The sequence below is a fragment of the Chinchilla lanigera genome, unplaced genomic scaffold, assembly GCF_000276665.1.
Source record: "Chinchilla lanigera isolate Chin_1 unplaced genomic scaffold, ChiLan1.0 scaffold00026, whole genome shotgun sequence".
Lineage (NCBI taxonomy): Eukaryota > Metazoa > Chordata > Mammalia > Rodentia > Chinchillidae > Chinchilla > Chinchilla lanigera.
In genome coordinates this window covers 12,816,245-12,838,278 of record NW_004955427.1, presented here as the reverse complement: position 1 = coordinate 12,838,278, position 22,034 = coordinate 12,816,245, and the positions used below count along the sequence as shown (strand labels likewise).

The following is a 22,034-nucleotide window of genomic DNA, read 5'->3' as shown; positions in this document are numbered from 1 at the left end:
CCTGCTTCAGCTGCTTCTAGAAGTTTACGCTCTTTTTCGAGCATGGGAAAAGAAAGGAATTGTACAAATGTCTCACAAACACATCTTAGGATGTTTACTTGATTAGGTATGGAAGCCCTAAGAGGCTGCGTATAATTACTCTATATTACCCTGTGGGTGGCTAAATGTACGGATATTTAACAATAAAAGTAGATGTTAAGAAGTTATAATACTGAGTTCTTTAAAATTAAGAATAGTGACATGTTCATTTTTGTATCTCAAACGATAGCACCTTGTGTGTTTGAGTCAGTGTGTGTGGTGATTGTCTTTTGGTCTTATGTAGTAAAACCACTGGAGTTTGAGCTTGACATTATATTACCAGACTCTAAGGCAAAGGCTTACAAGAGACAGCTGCACAAAAGCCACAGATCCAGGTCTCTTATTTCTAACCTCAAATGGTAGTGCCTTTGATTAGCTCCTGTGATTACAAGCTAAGCTAATGATTAGAAGTGGCTTTGGCAAAGTCCCGCGGCAGCCCCGAACTATCTCACTGTGTACTCTTACCTTTTTTTTCCTTTGCTATTTCTACACTACTTCATCCAGCTGGGAACTACATAAAAACTGTTGAAAATGAAAGTTTCCTTTAATTAATATTCAAGATCTCATGATCAGAACTTCAGTATTTAGAAAGAACCTACAGGCACTAGATCTTGTTCCACTGATGTGAAATACGCAGATTAAACACGGCAGCCTTTTTCTCTTTTGTTGAGGAAACACATCCTGTCACTCATTTTCTCCATAACCTCAGATAACTCTTCTTCGCTTTCATGATAATAACTGTTCTCATCTTACTGTGACATGATGTTTGGGGGGAAAAAGTCTAAACTCTTTCACATACAAAAGTTTCATAGTCACAAGCTGTGAAAAGGGGGGAAAGGTATGTTTATTAACCATAGGTACTTTTACCATGAATTTCCTGACCTTGATTTGATTAAAATCTTAACCTAAAGATTGCAACAATCTAGACTTCTTTAAAGTTTACTTGTTCACTTCACTTTGAAGAAAACCTCAAGGAGGGGCCAGAAGGTGGCAGAGCGGAAGGAGAACTTCAGGACCAAGCCTCTCTGCAGATGAGTGTTTGAAAGTGAGCAACCAGCTTACCAAGAAGCAAAACCACGGATGAGCTGTCTCACATCTCTGAACGAAATCAGTCCATCTCTGCCTACTGTCCTCTCTCACCAACTGTCCTCTTTTTATTGATTTCTCAGATGCTGCCAGGGTAGATAACCTGATCTATCTCTGAAGAACTCAGGGGAGGAAGGGAAACCTTCTGCCTGAGCACTTTTTTCCACGCTGAATATGTACAGGGAGTGAAGACAATGCCTGCCATGCTTGGAACTTGGAAATTGTTTTGGGTCCTCTTCCCAATCCTACGTCTGGGCCTCCAGAGCATCCACGGTAAGGCTCCTAGTTGCATTATTGCTGGTTTTATTTCTCATGGGATCATGGGGGCAATGTTTCCCTTGCTGAATTTAGTAGGATGGGATGTTTATGCCAAATGGGTAATGGTAGGGTAGATAAACTAAGTAGTTATGTTTGCTCTATGAAAACATGATGAGACAGAAACTAAATAACCACATGTATTAATCTGTTTAAATAGTAGACACTGCTGGGGATACAGCTCAGCAGCACAAGTGCCTGGCTAGCAAGCACAAGGACCTGAGTTTGATTACTGGCACCAAAAAAAAAAAAAAAAAAAAAAAAAGTAGCAGACACCGAATCCATAAGTTGGCCAATTTTTCTAAAAATAAATGCTGATGGTAAGAAGAGAGAACTGAGCATATGTTGTAAGTAGCTAAGTATAAATTCAAAATTACCAAAAACTCTGGGTGCCATGGTGCTGCTGAATAAATAGCATGCAATTCCCAAATTCATTCTAGCAAACTGTAGTAGTGCTCATTTGGATGCGACAGATCTTGGATAACGGGAAGTATATCTCTCTCCATGGCTACTCTTGCATAATGTCATCTCTAAGTAAAATCTCCATACTTGCTCTAGTGAGGCACATGAGTGAGAAAACAGCTGAGACATCAGAGCAGAGCGTTCCATGATGGTTCTATTTTGATGAAAGGGAATGATTCCTACTTGGCTGACAATAGAACATAGACCACGATTTGGGTCCTACCAAGATGGCATTTGAGTATCCCTTTAGGTAGGCAAAAAAGGCAATGGTCTTATTATACTGAGGTCTCTTGCTGCCTTACATGGACATGTTTCAGGGGCAGTTTTTGAATTGTTTTGACATATGATGAATATTTAATATTTTTATACTACAGTCAAACGCATATTGCTATTAACCCCTCTGACTTTAAACGCACTTTTCCCTTCATTCTTGCTTCTTTCCGAAAGTCTTCTTTCGTGAGTATTTTGCAAGGTCTGATCAGCTGCTGCCGAGTGCTGTCCTACAGAAAGGCAGGCTCATGAAAACACTCATAGCATCCTCAGTCACCTTACTTCCAGGCTCGGGCCCTGTGGGAGTACTGGTTCTTTCTAAAACTCAAAATGATCTTGAGAGGTAAAGGTTTTGAATCCATTAAAAGTAAAGAAGGCAGCCATGTCAGTGTAACTAAAGACATTCATGAAAGAGAACTTCCAGAACTGTTTCATAGAGTTAGAAGAACAACAGGATACTTGTGTTTGAAGTGAGAGGAAGTATTTTGAGGGAGGATTAATGGCCATGTGTCTTTTACTGTAATAAATTTTTAAAATTTAAACACAGTATATCTTTCAATCACATCTCATACATTGCAAAGGGGAAAGATCAATGGATAAGTAGAAGTTTCTGATTTCTTAGTAGTTCTAATTTCAAACATACTCTCTTATTATCATCCATATGCACACAGTTATTAGTTTGTGGGCTTCTTTTTTAAATTAGAAAATATGATCACTGAGGTCTTATAGAACATCATCAATTCTAGAACTGTGTAGTTTGGAATTTGAATGTGTGATTCCAGGATATCCCACAACCAGGTGCAAAGTAAAATGTCTTGACTCATCCAAGCACTTTTATGTTTATGTGTGTTTACTATTAAGTCACTAGGTGCTTAGATGGTTGCCTAAGTGTTTCACCTTTCATCAGATACTACTGTCACATAGCTACAGCTATAGTCATATTATTACACAGAAAGCATACCAATTTAGAAGATTCACTATACACTATTTTCTGTGAAGTGAAGGCGAATACTGTCAGTGCTATACCGCAATTGAAGTATGACATAACTTCCAGTTTTCTTCTCAATGTGCTGTGACCTAGTGCTTACAAAAATAGATGTGGGTAGTAGAGCTGAGTTTATTCACTGGCTCTGCCATTTACTTTGATCTTGATTAAGTTTATCATCTTCTTTTATCTTTACTTCCTCCGATGGTAAAATAGAATTAATAATTTTACTTAAATTGTGGGCTTATGGTGATGACTATCAATGCAATAATATGGGTAAAGTGCCTAGTACTCTAAGTGCACATGATAAAAGCTAGGTCAATGTTAATGATATTTTCGCTGGTATTTTCACCAAGTGAGAAGTAAGATTTAACATGATCAGTTAAGATAATTCAGTTTTTAAACGTTTTATTTCATCTTATTTTTATTTTACAAATATTTATGTAAGCTTATGGAGTATAACGTGACATGATAATGTAGGTATAACATGGTAGAATGATTAAACCAAGTGAATTAACAATTTATCACCTCACATACCACTTCTTTATAGCGAGAACATTTAAAATCTATTCTTTTAACAATTTTCAGATAAATACATTAACTATAGTCATCATATGATGTAATAGTAGAACCCTGAAATTTATTCCTCCTTATACAAAGTTTGTATCTTTTTCTTTTCATCTTTTTGAAACAAGGTCTAGCTATACAGTTCCAGCTGACCTTGAGCTCACTTTGTAGCCCAGGTTGGTCTCAAATTTGTAATTATCCTCCTGCCTCAGCCTCCTGAGTGCTGGGATTATAAGTATTTGCCACCACGCCTGGCCCAAAGTTTGTATCTTGTGACTAATATTTTTCTAAGACTTGAGATTTTAAAGTTAAAATAAGTAAGTAAAATATATTGTGCAACACATTTAGACTAAAATATAGTGAATCAAAATCTTTGGAAAATCAGGGGGAAAGACTTGGACTAAATATTGGCCAGGTATCTTATGCGGCAGTTGTTATAATGATTGCAGCATTACTCATACTGAGCTAAAAATATAGATCAAGATGGATTGAGGACAGTACATGAGGGGTGGGGAGATAGCATAGAGAGAGGGAGCAATTGACAGTACATATAATGGCCTGAGTTTTACCCCCAGCACTGCAAAAAGCAAACCTACAAAAAACTAATCAACAAACAAAAAACCAAAAGAAACCAATGGACATTCGGTGAAATTTTTCTTTCCAGACAGAGCTGATGGCCCCATTCCCAAAACCAAATTAATTATAACATTTGTATCTTGGGGATTTCCTGTAATTTACATTAATCACTGACTTCTTTACAATGGTAATTTTTCAAACTCTTTAGATAATTTTAGAATATTTTCCTTCTACTTCAAAGTGGTATGATAGCCTTGTGTTTTTTTTTCTTTTCCCCAGGAGTAGGACTGTATCTGTAACAAGGTTGGGGAAAAATGTAATGCTGTCTACAAATTTCTTGTTGGAGCTTACTTGCTTTTTGAAGAGACAGAGACAGAGACAGAGAGAGACAGAGAGAGCAGTGTCTGGCATATGACTTCTGTCCTGATGAAAGTAATAAAAATATCAAAACCTTCTCCTCATAGACTGAAGTCCTAGCCTGAAAGTGGAGATGGAGCCATCTCTAAGGCCTTGGACCCCTTACTCTGTTGAGGATTGCAGATCCAGGCAGGCAGGAATGTTGCAGTTAATACCTGATACTGGTTGACTCCAGTATATACGATTTGGAATAAAAGGAGTAGGAAATCTTTGACTGATCACAAATTAGTGTGATAAAAAACAATCCCAACCTTGTCCAATAAGAAGAATACTTATACCTTGGTTCCTTTGAGAACACAGAAGTTAGGGCCATACCTCCATTGGGCTCCTGTTTGTGTCCATTTTTTAAATTATTATGCTGATTTAGCATGATACACGGATCCACTTTTAAAGGCCATACCCCTCATCCCATGGAGATTATGCAGAGCAGGTACACTAGGGCAGATTGAGCTCTGTATCTATGTTTTACGCCTTGAAGATCAGGTTTCAATACACATGTGCTTATCAGGCTTACGTTTATGGCTCTATTTATTTGTTCCTGTTGAAACATGCACATGAAATGCTCGAGACAGAGCTGTGCCTTCTACCAAATGCCAAATACCAGTGTGCTGGTATCATACATGCGCCTGCCATTTATGCAAATGTCTAAGAGTACATTCTGCAATTTCATGATTTCCTGGATTAAGGCATGAACTGATTAACTCCTGTGCTAATTACAGCCCTGAACTGACTCCCTAACATTGAAGAGCTCTTAAATCTATTGTTGCTTCCTTCACCCCCTTGTAAAAATTTCCTCTATTGTAAGGTTAAAGCCAAAAGCTATTATCTCACTTCTCTGGGACTTTCCTACTTAATTTTCATTATTTGTGAGTTTCGCCTTTATTATTAGAATTCAGAATTGTTGGAAGAAAAATGTTGATTTGTAATTAGATACAAAAAAATGAAATTAACTTTTTGCTTAGTTTCTTGGAGAAGCAAGATCGGATCTTTTGAGACAACTGCCTGGATTAGTATCTTATGTGGCATTTACTGGTTCTGTGACTATAATAAGCTCTCTGGCGCTCAACTCTTCATCTAAAACTTACAATAATTATGTTGACTTTATAGAGTTGTGACCAATAAGTGACTTAATTGTGTTAAACAGGACAGTGCCTGGTTCACTGTAAACATGGTGTAGTTGATATAATAATGTTTTTTCTTTTAGTAAAAAATAAATTAGCTTAATAGAACACTTAAAATTGGGATTGGGTGAGGTGGCACACATCTATAATCCTGGCATTTGGGGAGGATGAGGCAGGAAAATGGCAAATTTGAGCTCAGCCTCGGCAACTAGTGACTTTGTGAGACCCTGTCTCAAAATTAAGGATAAAAAAGGAACTGGGGATTAGCTCATTGGGAAGGTTTTGGGTTAAATCCCCAGTACTGAAAAAAAATAGTACTGAGAAATGATCTTTCATTTGAGGTTGATAAGATTTTTATAAATAACTCTGGGTGTTATTACCTAATACCACTACCTGTCACCAGTGCATGATAATATCTAGGTGTGTAATTTCTAATGTCATTTGAGAGTTAAACAACGTGGTTTGCATTGTATCAATAATTGTAATTTTCTAGTATTCTCAATTTTCTTGTCTTGAGATTAATTCAATGCTATGCACTTTCCAGTATATTCTTATGCTGTGATTTATATGTTTATCTCTATGGAAGAACTGGTTTACGTGTCTGCATGTATGCACGGAGGGGTGTTGCTTTTGCTAAGGTCAGAACATGTGCTGTTTGACATTCCTTTGAAACAAAGTGCAGGGAAATGTTTGAGAGACCACCTGGGCCAGTGGAGGACAGCATCAGGTTCAGCCGGCAGATTTCTCTAACCCCTCTGTTCCTCCTCCCTGTCAGCTGTGTTCTTTTGAGCACAAGCAGCCCACTATCCAGAAGTTGGCTGCCAAGGAGGATGGAGCATTCAGATTTGAGCTGGGTTGTCATGGCCTACTTTCACCTTCCTCTATAATATGAAAAGAGGAGAATGAATATTGGGGAATAACTGGCAGCTTTTTATCCACATGGGTATGGCTAAGCATATCTTGGGCATTGAAAATGCCAGCGAATCTCAGTGACTCTCTGTGGCCAAGTGTATTAGGGATGTGAAGAAATATCCAGGAAGGAAGTGGAGGTGGACTTTCCCTGTACTTTTGCATTCATGACATTTAATCTGCTCTTACTCTGAGCATCACCAGTAAACATTTGTCTACTGGCAGCAGTGTTTAGAGAAACTCTTGTTGCTTGCTGAGGAAATGTCAGAGGCTCTCACTGATGCTGGCTTTTAAGGCTGGCCTTCTGAAAGTGCTCTGACCAAAGTGAAGGGCTAGCTTCACTGAAGATGGTATACATTTGGACCAGGCAATCAATGTCTCCCCGGAAGTACTCTCTCCATTGTTCTTTAGGAGTTGTTTAACTGGCTAAAGCCTTTGGCTACTCGTTGGAGATAATTACCTGTTGGTCAATGAACACTCCACTGAAAACTTGCCCTGTCATATAGAGTAGACAGAGCTCAATGAAGTGGAGTCTGCAGGTGGAGACTGCAGTGTTCCTGAGATAGGTGAATCCTTTGGTCTGGGGAGGCAAAGACAGTGACCAATAGAGTGACCATGAGGTGACATTCATCATTTGGATGCATAAAGAAGTTGACAAAGCAAGCTTGGGAAAATAAGCAAAATCAAAACTTTTCGCTTCCTAGTTTTGAACAACTTGAGCCTTCCTGGCTAGTAGAATTCTGTCAAACTTCCTTTTGTATAAAGGAAGAACATCTTTGTATGAGATCAGCTACATTTGCCCAATGTATATACCAGCCTTTATACACCGCTGTTGATCCCTATGAAAGTGGGTGAGAATAACTTTTCAGAGCAAAGGGACATGGGGAGATCTTTGGGTTTTCACCTTGTCTGTACCATTCATAAACTTTGTGGCATTAAATTTTCACTCAAATGCTATGGTGCTTTCCTAAATTAATCTCATCAAAAATGATACTGACATTTGTTGTTATTCAGTATAAGTCAAGCGTAGTACTAAAAACTCTTTCAAATGCATTCTTATTTATAACAACCTTGCTGGAAAAAAGAGTTGATACTTTGGAGTTGAGAACAGGTCTGGGTTCTTATTCTGTTCTTGACTTTCTCCTCACTGCTGGTGACCTTGTTTCTAATATTCAGTTTCTTCAACTTAAAAATAAAGATAATAATAGTAACTAGTAACTGCCTCATAAAATTGTATTTGTTGTCCCTGATATAGGATGGTTCAACTTAAAATTTTTCACCTTTACAGTAATGAAAAAGTGATATGAGTTCAGTAGAAACTGTACTTCAATTCTAATGTCTTCTGAGGCTGACAGTATTAGGGATGATGGTCTCTTGGGGTGCTGGGCAGTGGCCCCACTCAGCCATATGATCATGAAGGTAAATGATCAATATGGCATGGTAGGCTAGATTATCAGAGGGTTTTTGAAAAAGACGAGTGCCTAGCAAATTACATGAGATATTCAACACTGTATTAAAAATAGGTTTAATGAGGCTGGGGATGTAGCTCCGTGGTGGAGAACTTGCCTAGGATACACAAAAATAGGCTTAGTGTAGGCCAATTTGAAGTGTTCTAAACCTCTCTAAAGGTAGGCTAAGCTAAGGTATGATGTACAGTAGGTTGGATATATGTAGTGCTTTTTTCAGCTTACCATATTTTCACATTAAGATGGGTTTATGAACAAATAACTCAAACATAAGTCAAAGGAGATCTGTGTGTATGGGATGCAACAATGCCTAGTATATAACATGAACTTAAAAAATCTTGCTCATATCCATATTTACCTGCTGTCATGATGGATTGAGAAGGGTCTGTAGCATACTGATTTGTGAGGTACAGCATAGTACAATTGTGGGCAAGTGTCTGTGAAAGTGCAACAGTTCCAGAAGTGAGATTCTCAAGCTGAGCTGCCACAGAGAGGAACAGGCAAAGCAGTGCATAAACTTTACCAGTGTTAGAAAATATTATAGCAAATACTAAAATGACTCTTTCTAGAAAAAACAATTTCACAACTATCCAAAACTAGATAAAACCAAGAAAAAAGATATGCTAAAGCCTTTGATTATCATATACAACTGGATTAAAAAACATTGTCTTCAAATAGTCGTATCATATTATGAGAACTTGTAGCCTTGGAATTACTTTAAAGCATGCTAAATAAATAACATGTGAAAACAAGCAAAGAAATATTTCACATATAATAAGAAAGTATATTATTAGAAGGCGATTTTTCAAGAGGAAATAATAATAGATGATTGACAAAATTCCCTCAACTTTCTTGTTTTATGGTCTTTGTTTTTTAAGTAATGGGAATAAAGGTAGATTCATACCATTTTCTTGTGGGAAGGTAATTCTTTTAGTTCCATTTTTACTAAGGGAAATTTTCACCATGTGAGTGTGTGTGTGTGTGTGTGCATGTACACATGTTTGTACATGCTAAGAGAGTGAGGAGATGCCTATCTCTGTCTAAAGACAATACTCAAGGGAATTATTCTTCAGAGAATGATACATAATACCTACCATTGCATGCCGTTCTATGTCTGCAATCTGTATTACATTATGTGCTGTCAAGTACATGAATGGAATACACTCTGATTTCACAGCAGGCTGTTTTCTTTGTATCCCTTTCTATCCCACAGGGTTATCTTTAAAGTACCAGTGGTTACCTTTTACAATAAGAGTCCTGATTTTTAACATATGTATGTGTGCATCATATTTATTCAAATTTCTGCAAGCGTTTCTACCACTTCTGGGGACATCTGTCTTAGGGAGTGGGTTCACTGCTCACAGAGGTAAAGTAAAACATTTAATCAATGCTATATAACATTAAATTCGTGGTTTCTGAAGTGGGGGGAAGTCCCCGCCTCTCTCCTCATGGCACCATGTATCTGATTCTGTGAATGTGTGTCAGCTTGCTTATGATGGGAAGCCATTTGGGCTTTCTGTTGTTATCTGTGTGATTTCCCCACGGGGTCTGATTTGATATCCTCCCGGATCTTTGTGGTTAGAAGACTGCCATTGCTGCGCACAGGTTTGCCTTGACTCTGCGCAAGCCATTGCTTAGTCCTGGGATGACTAAGCTCCATTTTGCCAGGGAAGAAGTTATTTCGCTTCCCTCTACCATGTCAGCCATCTGAAGTAAGCAGAACATATCACCAGCATTGTCTGGAGGCCTTTTTCCTTCAGAGTGTGAAAAGGAAGAAAGAAAGAAAGAAACCTTCCTTCTGTAACCTCTCTAGTATGTATCTAAAGTATTTTTTTTAAATCTGTGATATCTTCTGAGAGAAGCCGAAATCTTGGCTGATGTCACTGAAAATTATCGCTGTATTATACGTTTAGTGATAGTGTTAGTTTGCCCAAAAATTGTTTACATTTCATGTCCACCTCTAAAACCATCAGCTCAAATTAAGGCGATCTGCATTCATTATTATCATTCATTTCTTGCAGTGAATGTAACCACTATGTGCTTTCTATGTTTTCGTAAAAAATATTTCAACAGAGGGATAGTGAAATTCACTTGGGACACTGCTTACACTAATTATTATAATCAAGGCATGTAGAATTTAAAAATAAAAATAATGGTATCTTACAAAACAATTGTGATCATAATGCTATTATTTTAAGATACAAGGTTTCACAAATCATCTGCCACCTTTAGCTACTGGTGGTATTGACTGACACATGCAGCTACACCTGCTCAGTTGGAAGCTCCTAGACTATGCTGTTGTTTGTGGCTGCATTCCTTTCTGCCTGACTGCCCTGGCAACTGTATTACTATGGAACATCATTTGTTGAATATTTTGAATATCAACCTAGAGTGTGCAGAAGTCAGGCCTTTCCACACTGGATACTTGCAAAGTCTAGTCTTTCTTCCATGGTTATAACTTAACCACTGCAGAGTATTTTGATATGCACATGTTGTTCATCTCAGTGCCTATTAAATGACCTCTCAGAGGACTTATCTGTGTCTGCACAGTGGCCCTTAACACATAGAAACAGATATCAATAAAGTAGTCTTTGCTTCATGAACCTTTCTTTTCAGCCTCAGGACAAATAATGCCTTCACACCTTCACACTTTTTTGGAGGTTTTGTTTGTCTGTCTGTTTGAGTCAGGGTCTTACTCCATAATTCAAAAGGACCTTGAACTCATTCTGTAACCCAGGTTGACCTCAAACTCACAGCGATCCTCCTGCATTCATTCCCGAGTGCTGGGATTACAGGTGTGTACCACCACGCCGGCACCTACATACCTCCATAAAGCTATCTCTCTCTGCACAGACAAATATCACTTGATCAAGGAAGTGGTAGACTAGACAGAACGCAAATGCCGAACCCACATGTACTTGTAATAGAGTGATGCATATCACACTGAATAGTGTAGGGGGTTTTTAGGGAGTAGGAATGCTGTTGAAGTGGGAAGAGGACCTGGTTTGTCTGGAGGTGGGGCTGGGATTAGGAAGAGGCTCATTCTTCTCCATGAAGCATTTCTTAATTGGCCTAGCCAGAAGCGTTCTCTTTCTCTTGAGAATCTGAAAACTCTTATGTCTGATATAATGAAGTAAACATGTAATTTAAAAAGTGAAGAACGTTCCAAGACATTTTCTGCCTCCTCTTTGTGCTAGAAACCATCATATTCCTAAATTGGCCTGGATGGCACAATGTCTACATACCTGGATGTGGACAATAAGGGGACATATTGTCTGTATTGTCTATGTTTAATTATTACTACATACTAGCTATTCTGAACAATGTTTGTGATAAAGTACACCCCTTTCCCAAATATTTTTGATCTAGGCTCTAAATAACTAATGTTATTGTTGAGTTTTAATAGTATGTGTCTAAGTTTCATGATAACATACTTACAATACATATCTTTTAATAAAAATTGCATTCTACACACATGTTAACTCAGAGAAATTCCTGGTTACAGCATTAGTCCTGAACACATGTGAATTCAGCTACTTTTATTCCTTTGGAGACTAAATTCATAATGTTCAGAATCACTGGATTTTATTCCCTGGCTGTGTGGTACTATATATTCCTACATTCCAGAAGTCCACTTTAAATAAACAGTAACACCACACAATGATTATAGAGACAAGGACGCACAATTGAAACTGCCTCTTTTCTGTCATGTGCAGCTGTGTTGGATTTTATTTGTCTTTGATGTTTAAAACAATAGAACAGAGAAGAGGTTGTGGGTTACAATATTTTTGCTTGGTAACTTTAGTTCACACATGAAATGTCTTATTGGCTAACATACTTATTGAGATACATTCTTTTAAAAGAGTTAATCATTTTAAAACTGAGTATCAAATTAAAAAAAAACTATACATTAGTGGTACAGTTTAGTAGTTGCCTAAATTGTAATTTGTAGAATTTTAATTTTAGTAAAGATTCAATTGTTAATTTAATAAAATTCATTTATGAGCTAGTGGACAATTATTTTTACAAGCTACTGTATCATCACACTGTAACTAAAGGTTCAAATCTCACACCATTCCAATTACTAAGTAGCTGTGCATGTTTTTATATTTTGATATTTTTCAAATGTTTATTCACTTGCATATTTGTACATATAAAGTTCAATGCAAGCAAATATTCACTATATTTCTCTTCTAGCCACTTCATTATTTTTTTCCATTTGATGATTGTTTCTGAAAATATTTTTCAATACTGAGGTAAGGGTTGTTCAAAATGATGTATTCTAAGTCTCACACACACTAGGTATGACCAGGTCATGAAATAGACACAACATGATAATGTACAAATGGTTTTCTTAAGAATTTTAAAAATAAAGCTTTCTAATGTATAGTGACATGAAAATAGATATTTCATTATATGAAAGCAACAAGTGGTTGAAGTTTTCATCCTCTTCTTTCATTACTTTTGGCATTGAAAATTCCCTACTATCAGATATGAATGTTTGAAGAAAACAGCAAGAACAATAATAACTGAGAGTTGGCGAATAAGCCACAACCTAGAACAACTAAGATTTTCATCCCTTTTTAGAAAATGTGTGATACGCCAATCCTCTTGTATCTTGAGTGTCGTAGGATGGATTTATGTAACTCAGGACAGGTAGAAAAAATTGCCAATACGCTTGTCAGATGGAAAATTATAATCGTGCCATTTGATTCACCAAATCACTTTTGCAAACATCAGTTGTAATCTCTGAGAGACAGGAAGTGTAACGTCTTGTCTGTGCACAGAGAGAATACCTCTGATGATTCTAAATGTTTGCAAGCGTTCATCATCTATGCACAAGAAAATTCCTGTGCCAGCTGATGAGTCAGTGATCTCCGTCCTGCTGATAAGAATATTCAAGAACCACAATGATGTTTTCATAACCCCATTGCAAGTCAGGGATGCAGCCAAGACATCAGTCTGCTATTCTCTCTGCTTCTAATCGGCTTTGTGCACTCCTCCCAAGCACGTAGTTACAGAATGCTGAAGAGAAGGCCTGTTTAATTGTGCTTCTAGCATCAGGTGACAGCTCTTTGACTCAATAGTAGAGTAACATATTGTAATGAGGATGGAAATTTCAGACTACAAATGGCTTTATACTGTAAGTCACACTTTGAGGAAAGTGAAGTTGTGCATTTGGGTGTTAAAGGAGAGTGGTGGGAAGGAACTTCACTATTTTTATATTTCTGTCCTTTACCTTAAGTTGAAGAAATTTAGTGCTGTTGAGATTGGGTGGCTGTACCAAATTGAGACAATACATTTGCATCTGAAACAACCAGCAAGTGAGTACTCTCATTTTTAGCCTTTTCCATGACTTTATAAATGTCCCCAACATTTTTCGCCACAGTTTCTTACTGTGGACAGGAAGACCTTAAACTTCTTCCACCTGATATTTATTACATTTATTCTGAAACAGTCAGTGGTTCCATGTGATCTACAGGAAACCGTGAGTTAGCTGTGGATCAGTTCCTTTAATTGATCATGAGACTTCTAGACTGAAAGCTCACCATGTTTTTCATCCCTAAAATCTCCCTCTTGCTGGGCATGGTGATGCACACCTGCAATCCCAGCACTTGGAGGCTGAGGCAGGAAGATTATAGTGAGTTCCAGGCCAGTCTATCCCCATAGTGAGTTCAAGGTAGGCCTGAACTACATAGTGAGATCCTGTCTAAGAAAAGAAAGATGAAAAAAATATCTCCCCAACCTCTATTCTAATTATAAAAGGATTATTCAGTCACTGAGGTTCAGCTCAAATACAAACTTTCCAGGAAGCATTGCCCCCCAATCCCCAGCTGAGGTTACTCCTGTGCATAGCTATTCAAGGTGATTTGTGCATCTTTACAGTGTTATTTTCCCAGTGTAATATTACCTCCTTAATTAGATGGAAGCTTCCTGAGGCCCCAATACCTTTGTCTATAACTGTTTTATTTTTTATAATTCTAGCATAGTCAACTTGTGCTGACTTATCCATGAAATAAAAAAGGAAACTAGGAGGCTGAGACAGGGAACAATGTTTGCAAACAGGGTTTCACTTGGTCTTTTTGCCTGCAGTCTCCTTGTTTCTTTTTTTCATAAGTCTAACCACATCCAGGTGTTTATTGTTAGGTACTTCCTTGTAAGTAAACTGTCTTACTCTTTCTGTTCAACTTTTTGCAAACTTCATCATTATAATTTAGCTTTAGCTTTGCTTACATTTTTATTTTGAATTTTTGAAAGCAACTCAAATAGGAAGTCTTAAAGTAAACTTGTTTGAGATCTCAACATAGTTATAATTAAGTAAGTAAATAAATAATCAGAGGTTTGTAAAGTTCACTGTAGGTCCTTCAGTCTCTATCTGATTCCTGGAAAATCAATTATATTTCAGTTATCCTGAATAGCGGTTGATAAAGTATAAATGGTAAAAGATTTATTCTGTATTAGGAGATATCTAACCGTGAGAATGTTCATATTGGCTGTAAAGGGTGTAAAAATAAATAAAGCAGGGCATTGTGTTAGGTCAAGAGGAATGTGGGACTCAGGGCCAAAACCCCATCCTCTAGTTCAATGTCTAACTAGCTGTGTGATTAGACCTTTGGCCTTCCTCTTGAATATAACCTCAGTTATGCTTATGTCACTATAACTTATGATACTGTGAACCCACTCCAATGAGTGCCTGAAGATGAAGGAATTATTGAAAAAGATGGAATAGTTATATTACTGAAAGAGTAGTTCAAAGGATAGGACAGCTAAGAAGGAATCATGAGGGTAAAGGAACAAGGACCCAAATTACTTTTCTAAGACCACATGTTTAGCCTTAATTTTACTGAAAAATACAAAGATAAACCACCACATCATGTTTATCTGAAAGAGAACTCTGCCTGGTTTAGTTATTTTATCTGGCCAGCTCAGAGAGTTAAAGCCATAATAGAGTCCTCAGTGACCTATGATGTATCATACATACATTATATAATGTAACTGATACAAAAGGTTTTTTAAATAGTTGTTGAAAATACACACCATTTCTCATTTTCCACTTATTGATAGGTGTCCAAAGGAACAACATTGTTCATCAATTATCAGCAAATGAATAGTTCCACATAACGATACATTCTAAGTAATTGAAGTTTGCTCTTTGGAAGCCAAAACATTTTGTGACATAACTACTCTTATACATTTTTTCTTTGGTTAAACAGATTGCACACTTCTTTGCCTGAAAAATGGAAGCAATGAAGTGATTTAAAGTCTTATTGCACATTGGTTTAATCTTACCATTATGAACATAATTATTAGTCTGTGTATTTAGCATACTTATGCACTCCAAACTAATTGGCAAAAGATAATGGAATTTAAGAATTATGCATGAAATGAGATAAATTTGGGGTCTTCCAATATCAATTTTTTTCTACTGAGACACGTTTTCTTTCCTATGTGTCTTGGTTCTCAGGTATATTTTAGGTGTTGAGGTCACAAGGTAAATACTTCCATGATAAGTTTATGATAGCATAATTTATTCAGTAATATAGAAAATAAAATTTTTCTGTGCTACAGATTTTATATGTACTTGGCAATTACTAACTAGAAGTTTATAGATGGAAAGACCTATTTACAGTAAAAAGCTGTCTCCCCAAAACAAAGGGAGTCACAATTTAAGCATGTCAAGCCAGTATACAGAAATTCCAAAAGAGGTGGAATTTGGAGAAATTCCATGGAGAAACATAAAAATTCAAATTATTTAAGAGCATCCTATCTTCAGGTGATTATCTTGAGTTGCATGTCTCCTACACAGAAAAAGTCATGGAAAAACTATATAAGACAGCAATGAAAAACAAGGGAAAAAATTCCTAATACCAGGTGCTATGGGGCAGTGATTACCTGAAAAAAATTGTCCCTTTCATATAGTGGGATACATCAGAGCTAGTCATAGAAAATATGAGTACTGCTTAAGAAGTGAAAGTGGCTTACTGGGGCACAGTGGTACATGCCTGTAATCCTACCACTCTGAAAGGCTGAGACAGGAGGATCATGAGTTCAGTTTCTGCCTGAACAACTTATGAAGACCTGGTCTCAAAATTAAAATAAATAAATTAATTAAAAGTTTTGGGGATGTAGCTCAAGATGAAAGCCCTGGGTTCATTTCCCAATATGGAGAAAAATAAATGTAGTAACATGAACTAATGGCTAATGATGTATAGAGTAATAAGAAGAGTATAACTTTAAATTTTAATTCTCTTAATTATTAGCATATTACTGTAGGCGAGTTCTTTACTACCTCATCCTCTATATAGCAAGGTTCTTACTAATTATATTATTTTTTGAGAAAATTAATTTATTTGATTTTTAAAAGCAAATATTCAAAATAGTAAAGGAAAATATTTTATGTGCCTATTATGTACCAGGCATTGGGTTAGTGAAGTTTAATTACTAGAAAATGTTATCTAGGAATATTGTAAAATAATGCTTGAGAAATATTTGGCAAATTGTGCTGGAGGGACATATATATCATCCTTTTGGAAGAATAGATTTTATTTTCATTTCTTTTTATCCTTTAGGGGAGGAGTCATGTGATGTACAACTTCGTATTAGGAGACATTCAGAACACACTGTTTCAGCAAGAACTTCTTTTAAAATGGAATGCCCTGTGAAACACTGCGGTCACAGACCTAATGTGACTTGGTGCAAGTTCAATGGAACAGTCTGTTACCCTTTTGAGGATAGATTTCGGCTACACACAAGTTGGCAAGAAGGGCTCAATAAGTCGATTTTTCTGCTACACTTTGAACCAGTGCTTCCAACTGACAATGGCTCATATCGCTGTTCTGTGAATGTCTCTTCTCATCTCATTCATTCTCACTCAACAACCATCCATGTGACAGGTAAGTTCTTGAACCCCAGACCATCTAATGTTTTTCTCATCATATTTTCTGGAAATGGGAAATGCAGATTCTCAAATCATTAGGTTAGAGACTGAACATCTATATCACATCAGCTCTGCCACACATTCATAAATTATGATGTGCATGAATGCACATATGTTTGTATGCATGTGTTTGAGCTGAGTGAAGAAAACATGATAAAAATACAATGAAAATTATTGTCTTTGTTTTTAAGGATTATTAACTATATTTGATAAGTCCAGAAGTATGTCACTGAAATAGTGAAAAATCAATACAGCAGCTGCTAATTGTGGCAAAGAAGAATAACTTAAGATTGATTGAAGTCAATGACAAAGCAAGATATAACATAAATGATATATAAAAAAACTTTTCACAGAAGTCAAGGCAAGAAAACTTACCTGGTAGAGAAAAAGAATTGACATACAGTGAGTGAGGCATATAGAACTCCAATTAGCCATGATAAAAAAATCTGCAGCCAGGCATATCATAGACAAGATTCCAGAAATTCAACACAAGAATAGAATCTTAAAAGCTTTTAAGAAAAAGAAACAAATCACCTATCAAGGAAAACCCCTCAGAATCACAGCTGACTTCTCAGCACAAGCCCTCAAGTCAAGGAGAGCTTGGAGAGAAGTATTTCAAGTTCTAAAAGAAAACAATCTTCAATCCAGATTGATGTACCCCAAAAACTATCTTTCAAAGCTGATGGAGAAATAAAATGCTTCCATGACAAAGAATAGCTGAGGAAATTTATGACTACCAAACCAGCACTCCAAAATGTTTTGAAGGACATTCTAGAAGAGCAAACAAGGATTAGAACTCCATGAATCCCAACAGAAGGTATCCACTAGGCAAGGCCAACAAATAAACAGAGGGACGCAAAAAAGAGGGGGAGCCAAATGCAGGAAAATAACAAGTCAAGGATAAGTCAACACATATCATTTGTAACCATCAATGTTAAGGGTCTCAATTCACCAATCAAGTGACACAGACTGGTAGAATGGATCAAGGAGCAAGATCCGACAATATGCTGCATAAAAGAAACACATTTAATTCAAAAAGAAATTCATAGACAAAGTCAAAGGATGGAAAATAATATTACATGCAACAGGAACACAGAAAAAAGCAGGGGTAGTTATCTGAAGACAAGTTGAATTTCAAACCTAGACTGATGGAGAGAAATAGAGAAGGTCACTATATCCTTATAAAGGGAACAATCCAAGAGGAAGAGATGACAATCATAAGTATATATGCAACACATAACAGTGCATCCAATTATATAAAACAAATATTAATTGAAATAAAAAGTCAAATAAGCACTTATGTAATTGTATTGGTGGATCTCAATACCCCACTATCACAAAAAGACAGATCAACTAGATAAAAAAATCAACAATGGAACATTAGAACTGAACCAAACTTTTGAACAAATGGACTTAGTAGAAGTCTACAGAGTGTTCCACTCCACAACGTCAGAATACACATTTTTCTCAGCTGTGAATGGGGTGTTCTCTAAAATAGACCACATACTAGCTCATAGAACATGTTTAAGTAAATGCAAAGGAATCAAAATTATCCCATGCATATTATCAAATCATAGTGCAATGAAACTGGAAAGCAATGGCAAAAGAAACCACAAGAACTTCATAAATACTTGGAAGTTAAATAGCACCCTCCTGAATAACCAATGGGTCACAGATGAAATTAAAGAAGAAATTAGACAGTTTCTACAATTAAATGATAATGACAATATAACATTCTGGAACTTATGGGACACAATGAAAGTAGTCCTAAGAGGGAAATGTATAGCTGTGAATACACACATCAGGAAAACAGAGTAAGCTCAAGTAAACAACTTAATAGTGAACCTCAAATTTCTAGAAAAAGAAGAGCAGTCTAAACCATATGCTCATATGAGGGAGGAAATTATAAAGATCAGAGCAGAAATTAATGCATTGGAGACTAAAAAAAATACAAAGGATTAATGAATCAAAGAGTTAGTTCTTTGAAAAATTAAATAAAGTTGACAAACTCTTATCCAACCTTATCAAAAAAACAAAAAAAGAAAGAAAAGACTCGAATCCACGCAATTAAGAATGAAAAGGGTGAAATCACAATGAACCCTGTAGAAATCCAGAAGATCATCTATACCTGCTTTGAAAACTTGTATTCTAGTCAGGTAGAAAATGCAGAAGAAATGGACAGATTCATAGATACATATCAATTACCAAAGCTGAATCAAGAAGTTATAAATATCATAAACAAGCCAGTATCAATCAATGAAATCAAAGATGTAATTAAAAACTTACCAACAAAGAAAAGGCCCTGATAGATTCACAGCTGAATTCTACAAGAAATTTAGAGACGACCTAACACCACCACTTCTCAAACTCTTTAAGGAAATTGAAAGGGAAGCAGTACTCCCAAATTTAGTCCTGGAAGCAAGAATTACCCTAATACCAAAACCAGAGAAAGATCCAAATAAGAAAGAGATTTATAGGCCCATCTCTCTAATGAACATAGATGCAAAAGATCCTCAATAAGATGCTGGCAAACAGAATGCAGGAAATCATCAAGATTATACACCATGACCAAGTGGGATTCATCCCAGGAATGGTTCAACCTTCCTAAATCAATAAATATAATACATAATATTAGCTGAACCATGGGCAAAAACCATATGATCATCTCAACAGATGCAGAAAAATCTTCTGACAAAGTTCAGCACCCACTCATAATAAAAACATACAGAAAATCAATGGCAAAAGAAACCACAAGAACTTCATAAACATGTAGTCTTCATCTGAATCTGATAATTTATGACAAAAAAAGCAGCCAGCATCATACTCATTGGACAAAAGCTGAAAGCTTTCTCTCTAAAATCAGGAACAAGACAAGGATGTCCACTGTCTCCAAACTTATTCAATACAGTCCTGGAAACTTTAGCCAAGCAATTAGACAAGAGAAAAAAAAAAAGGAATACGGGTAGGAAAGGAAGAAGTTAAATTATCATTATTTGCAGATGACATGATATTCTACATGGAAGACCCTCAAAATTCCACTAAAAACCTGCTACATTTAATAAGCAAATTCAGTAGCATAGCTGGATACAAAATCAACACTCAAAAACCAATAGTGTTTCTGTACATGAATAATAAACTCACTGAGAGAGGAAATTAGGGAAACAATACCTTTCATAATAGCATTTTAAAAATGAAATACCTAGGAATGAATCTAATTAAGGGTGTAGAAGACTTCTACATTGAAAACGTCAGTACTCTGAAAAAGAGATTGAGGAGGATACCAGAAAATGCAAAGATATCCCTTGCTCTTGGGTAGGAAATAGTGAATTTGACCATATGTCCAAAACTGTTATACAGATTTAATGCTATTCCAAACAAAATTCCAGCAGCATATCTCACAGAATTAGAGAAAGCAATCCTAAAATTAATTTGGAACCAGAAAAGACCTAGAATAGCAAAGGCAGTTCTGAGCAACAAAGGCAAGGCAGGGGGCATCACAATCTTGGACTTGAAATTATACCATAAAGCTACTGTGATAAAAACAGTGTGGTACTGCAAAAAACAAACAAACAAACAAAAAACTCAAAAGTCAATGGAACAGATTAGAAGATGCAGAAGCAACTCTAGACCTACTCAGCCACCTTATTTTGACAAAGACACCAAACGTATTCACTGGAAGAAAGATAGCCTCTTTAATAAATGGTTCTGGAAAAACTGGCTCTCAACATGCCAGATATTAAAACTGGACTCATACCTTTCACCATGCACTTAACTAAATTAGAAATGGATCAAAGTTCTAAATATTAAAACAGAAACATTAAAACTGCTGAAAGATAGAGTAGGTAAAACTCTTGAAGTCATTGTTGTAGGCAAAGACTTTATGAATAAAGCCCCAATTACACAGGAACTATCACAAAGAATCAACAACCTAGACCTCATCTTATTGAAAAGCTTTTGAACAGCAAGAGAAATCACCAAGAGAGTGAAGAGCCAATCCATAGTGTGGGAAAAAATGTTTGCCAGCTGTTCCTCAGATAAATGATTACTATCAAGAATGTATAAAGAACTCAAAAAAATCAGACCTCCCAAATTTAAAGACCCAATCCAAAAATGGGCATCTGAGGTGAATACACAGTTCTCAAAACCAAAAAATACAGATGGCAAATAAATCTATGAAGAAATGTTCAACATCACTAGTCATTAGAGGGATGCAAATTAAAACAACACTGAGAGTCCATCTCACCCCAGAAAGAATGGCTACCATCAAGAAATCAACCAATAACAACTGCTGGAGAGACTGTGGGGGGAAAAGGAGCACTTATCCACTGTTGGTGGGAATGTAGACTGGAGCAACCACTGTAGAAACCAGTATGGAGATTCTTCAAAACACTAGAATTAGAGGTCCCATTTGACCCAGCTATTCCCCTGCTAGGTATCTTCCCAGAAAAATTAAAACCATTGTACTACAGCAATATATGTGCACCCAGGTTTATAGCAGCACAATTTGTAATAGCTACATCTTGGAAACAATGCAAATAACCATCAACTGAGGAATGGATAAAAAAGATGTGGTCATTTTATATAATGGAGTACTACTCAGCCAGAAAGAAGGATAAACTGGAGACTTATAGGTAAATGAATGCAACTTGAGACCATACTCATAAGTGAAATAAACCAGACAAATATGTGTAAATATTGCATTATTTCCCTAGCATGATAAACTGAAAGAGTAAATAAGATCCAAAAAGTACAACAGATATTGTAAACTGGGAGGAAACTTCAAAAGGAAAGAGAATCTGAGAGGGGATAATGGAGAAAAGAAGGAAGGGAAAAGCAATATATAT

The 22,034-nt window shown here is 36.4% G+C and overlaps 1 protein-coding gene across 1 annotated transcript in view; it reads left to right on the top strand.

Moving 5' to 3' along the window:
• The first annotated feature begins 1,100 nt into the window (after positions 1-1,100).
• Btla (B and T lymphocyte associated) overlaps positions 1,101-22,034 on the top strand; it is a 32,712-nt gene continuing 11,778 nt past the window's right edge. Inside the window, exons 1-2 of the mRNA XM_005386387.2 lie at positions 1,101-1,437; positions 16,823-17,146. Coding sequence (XP_005386444.1) covers positions 1,359-1,437; positions 16,823-17,146 — 403 coding nt within the window. The 5' untranslated portion in view covers positions 1,101-1,358. The remainder of the gene's footprint in view (positions 1,438-16,822; positions 17,147-22,034) is intronic.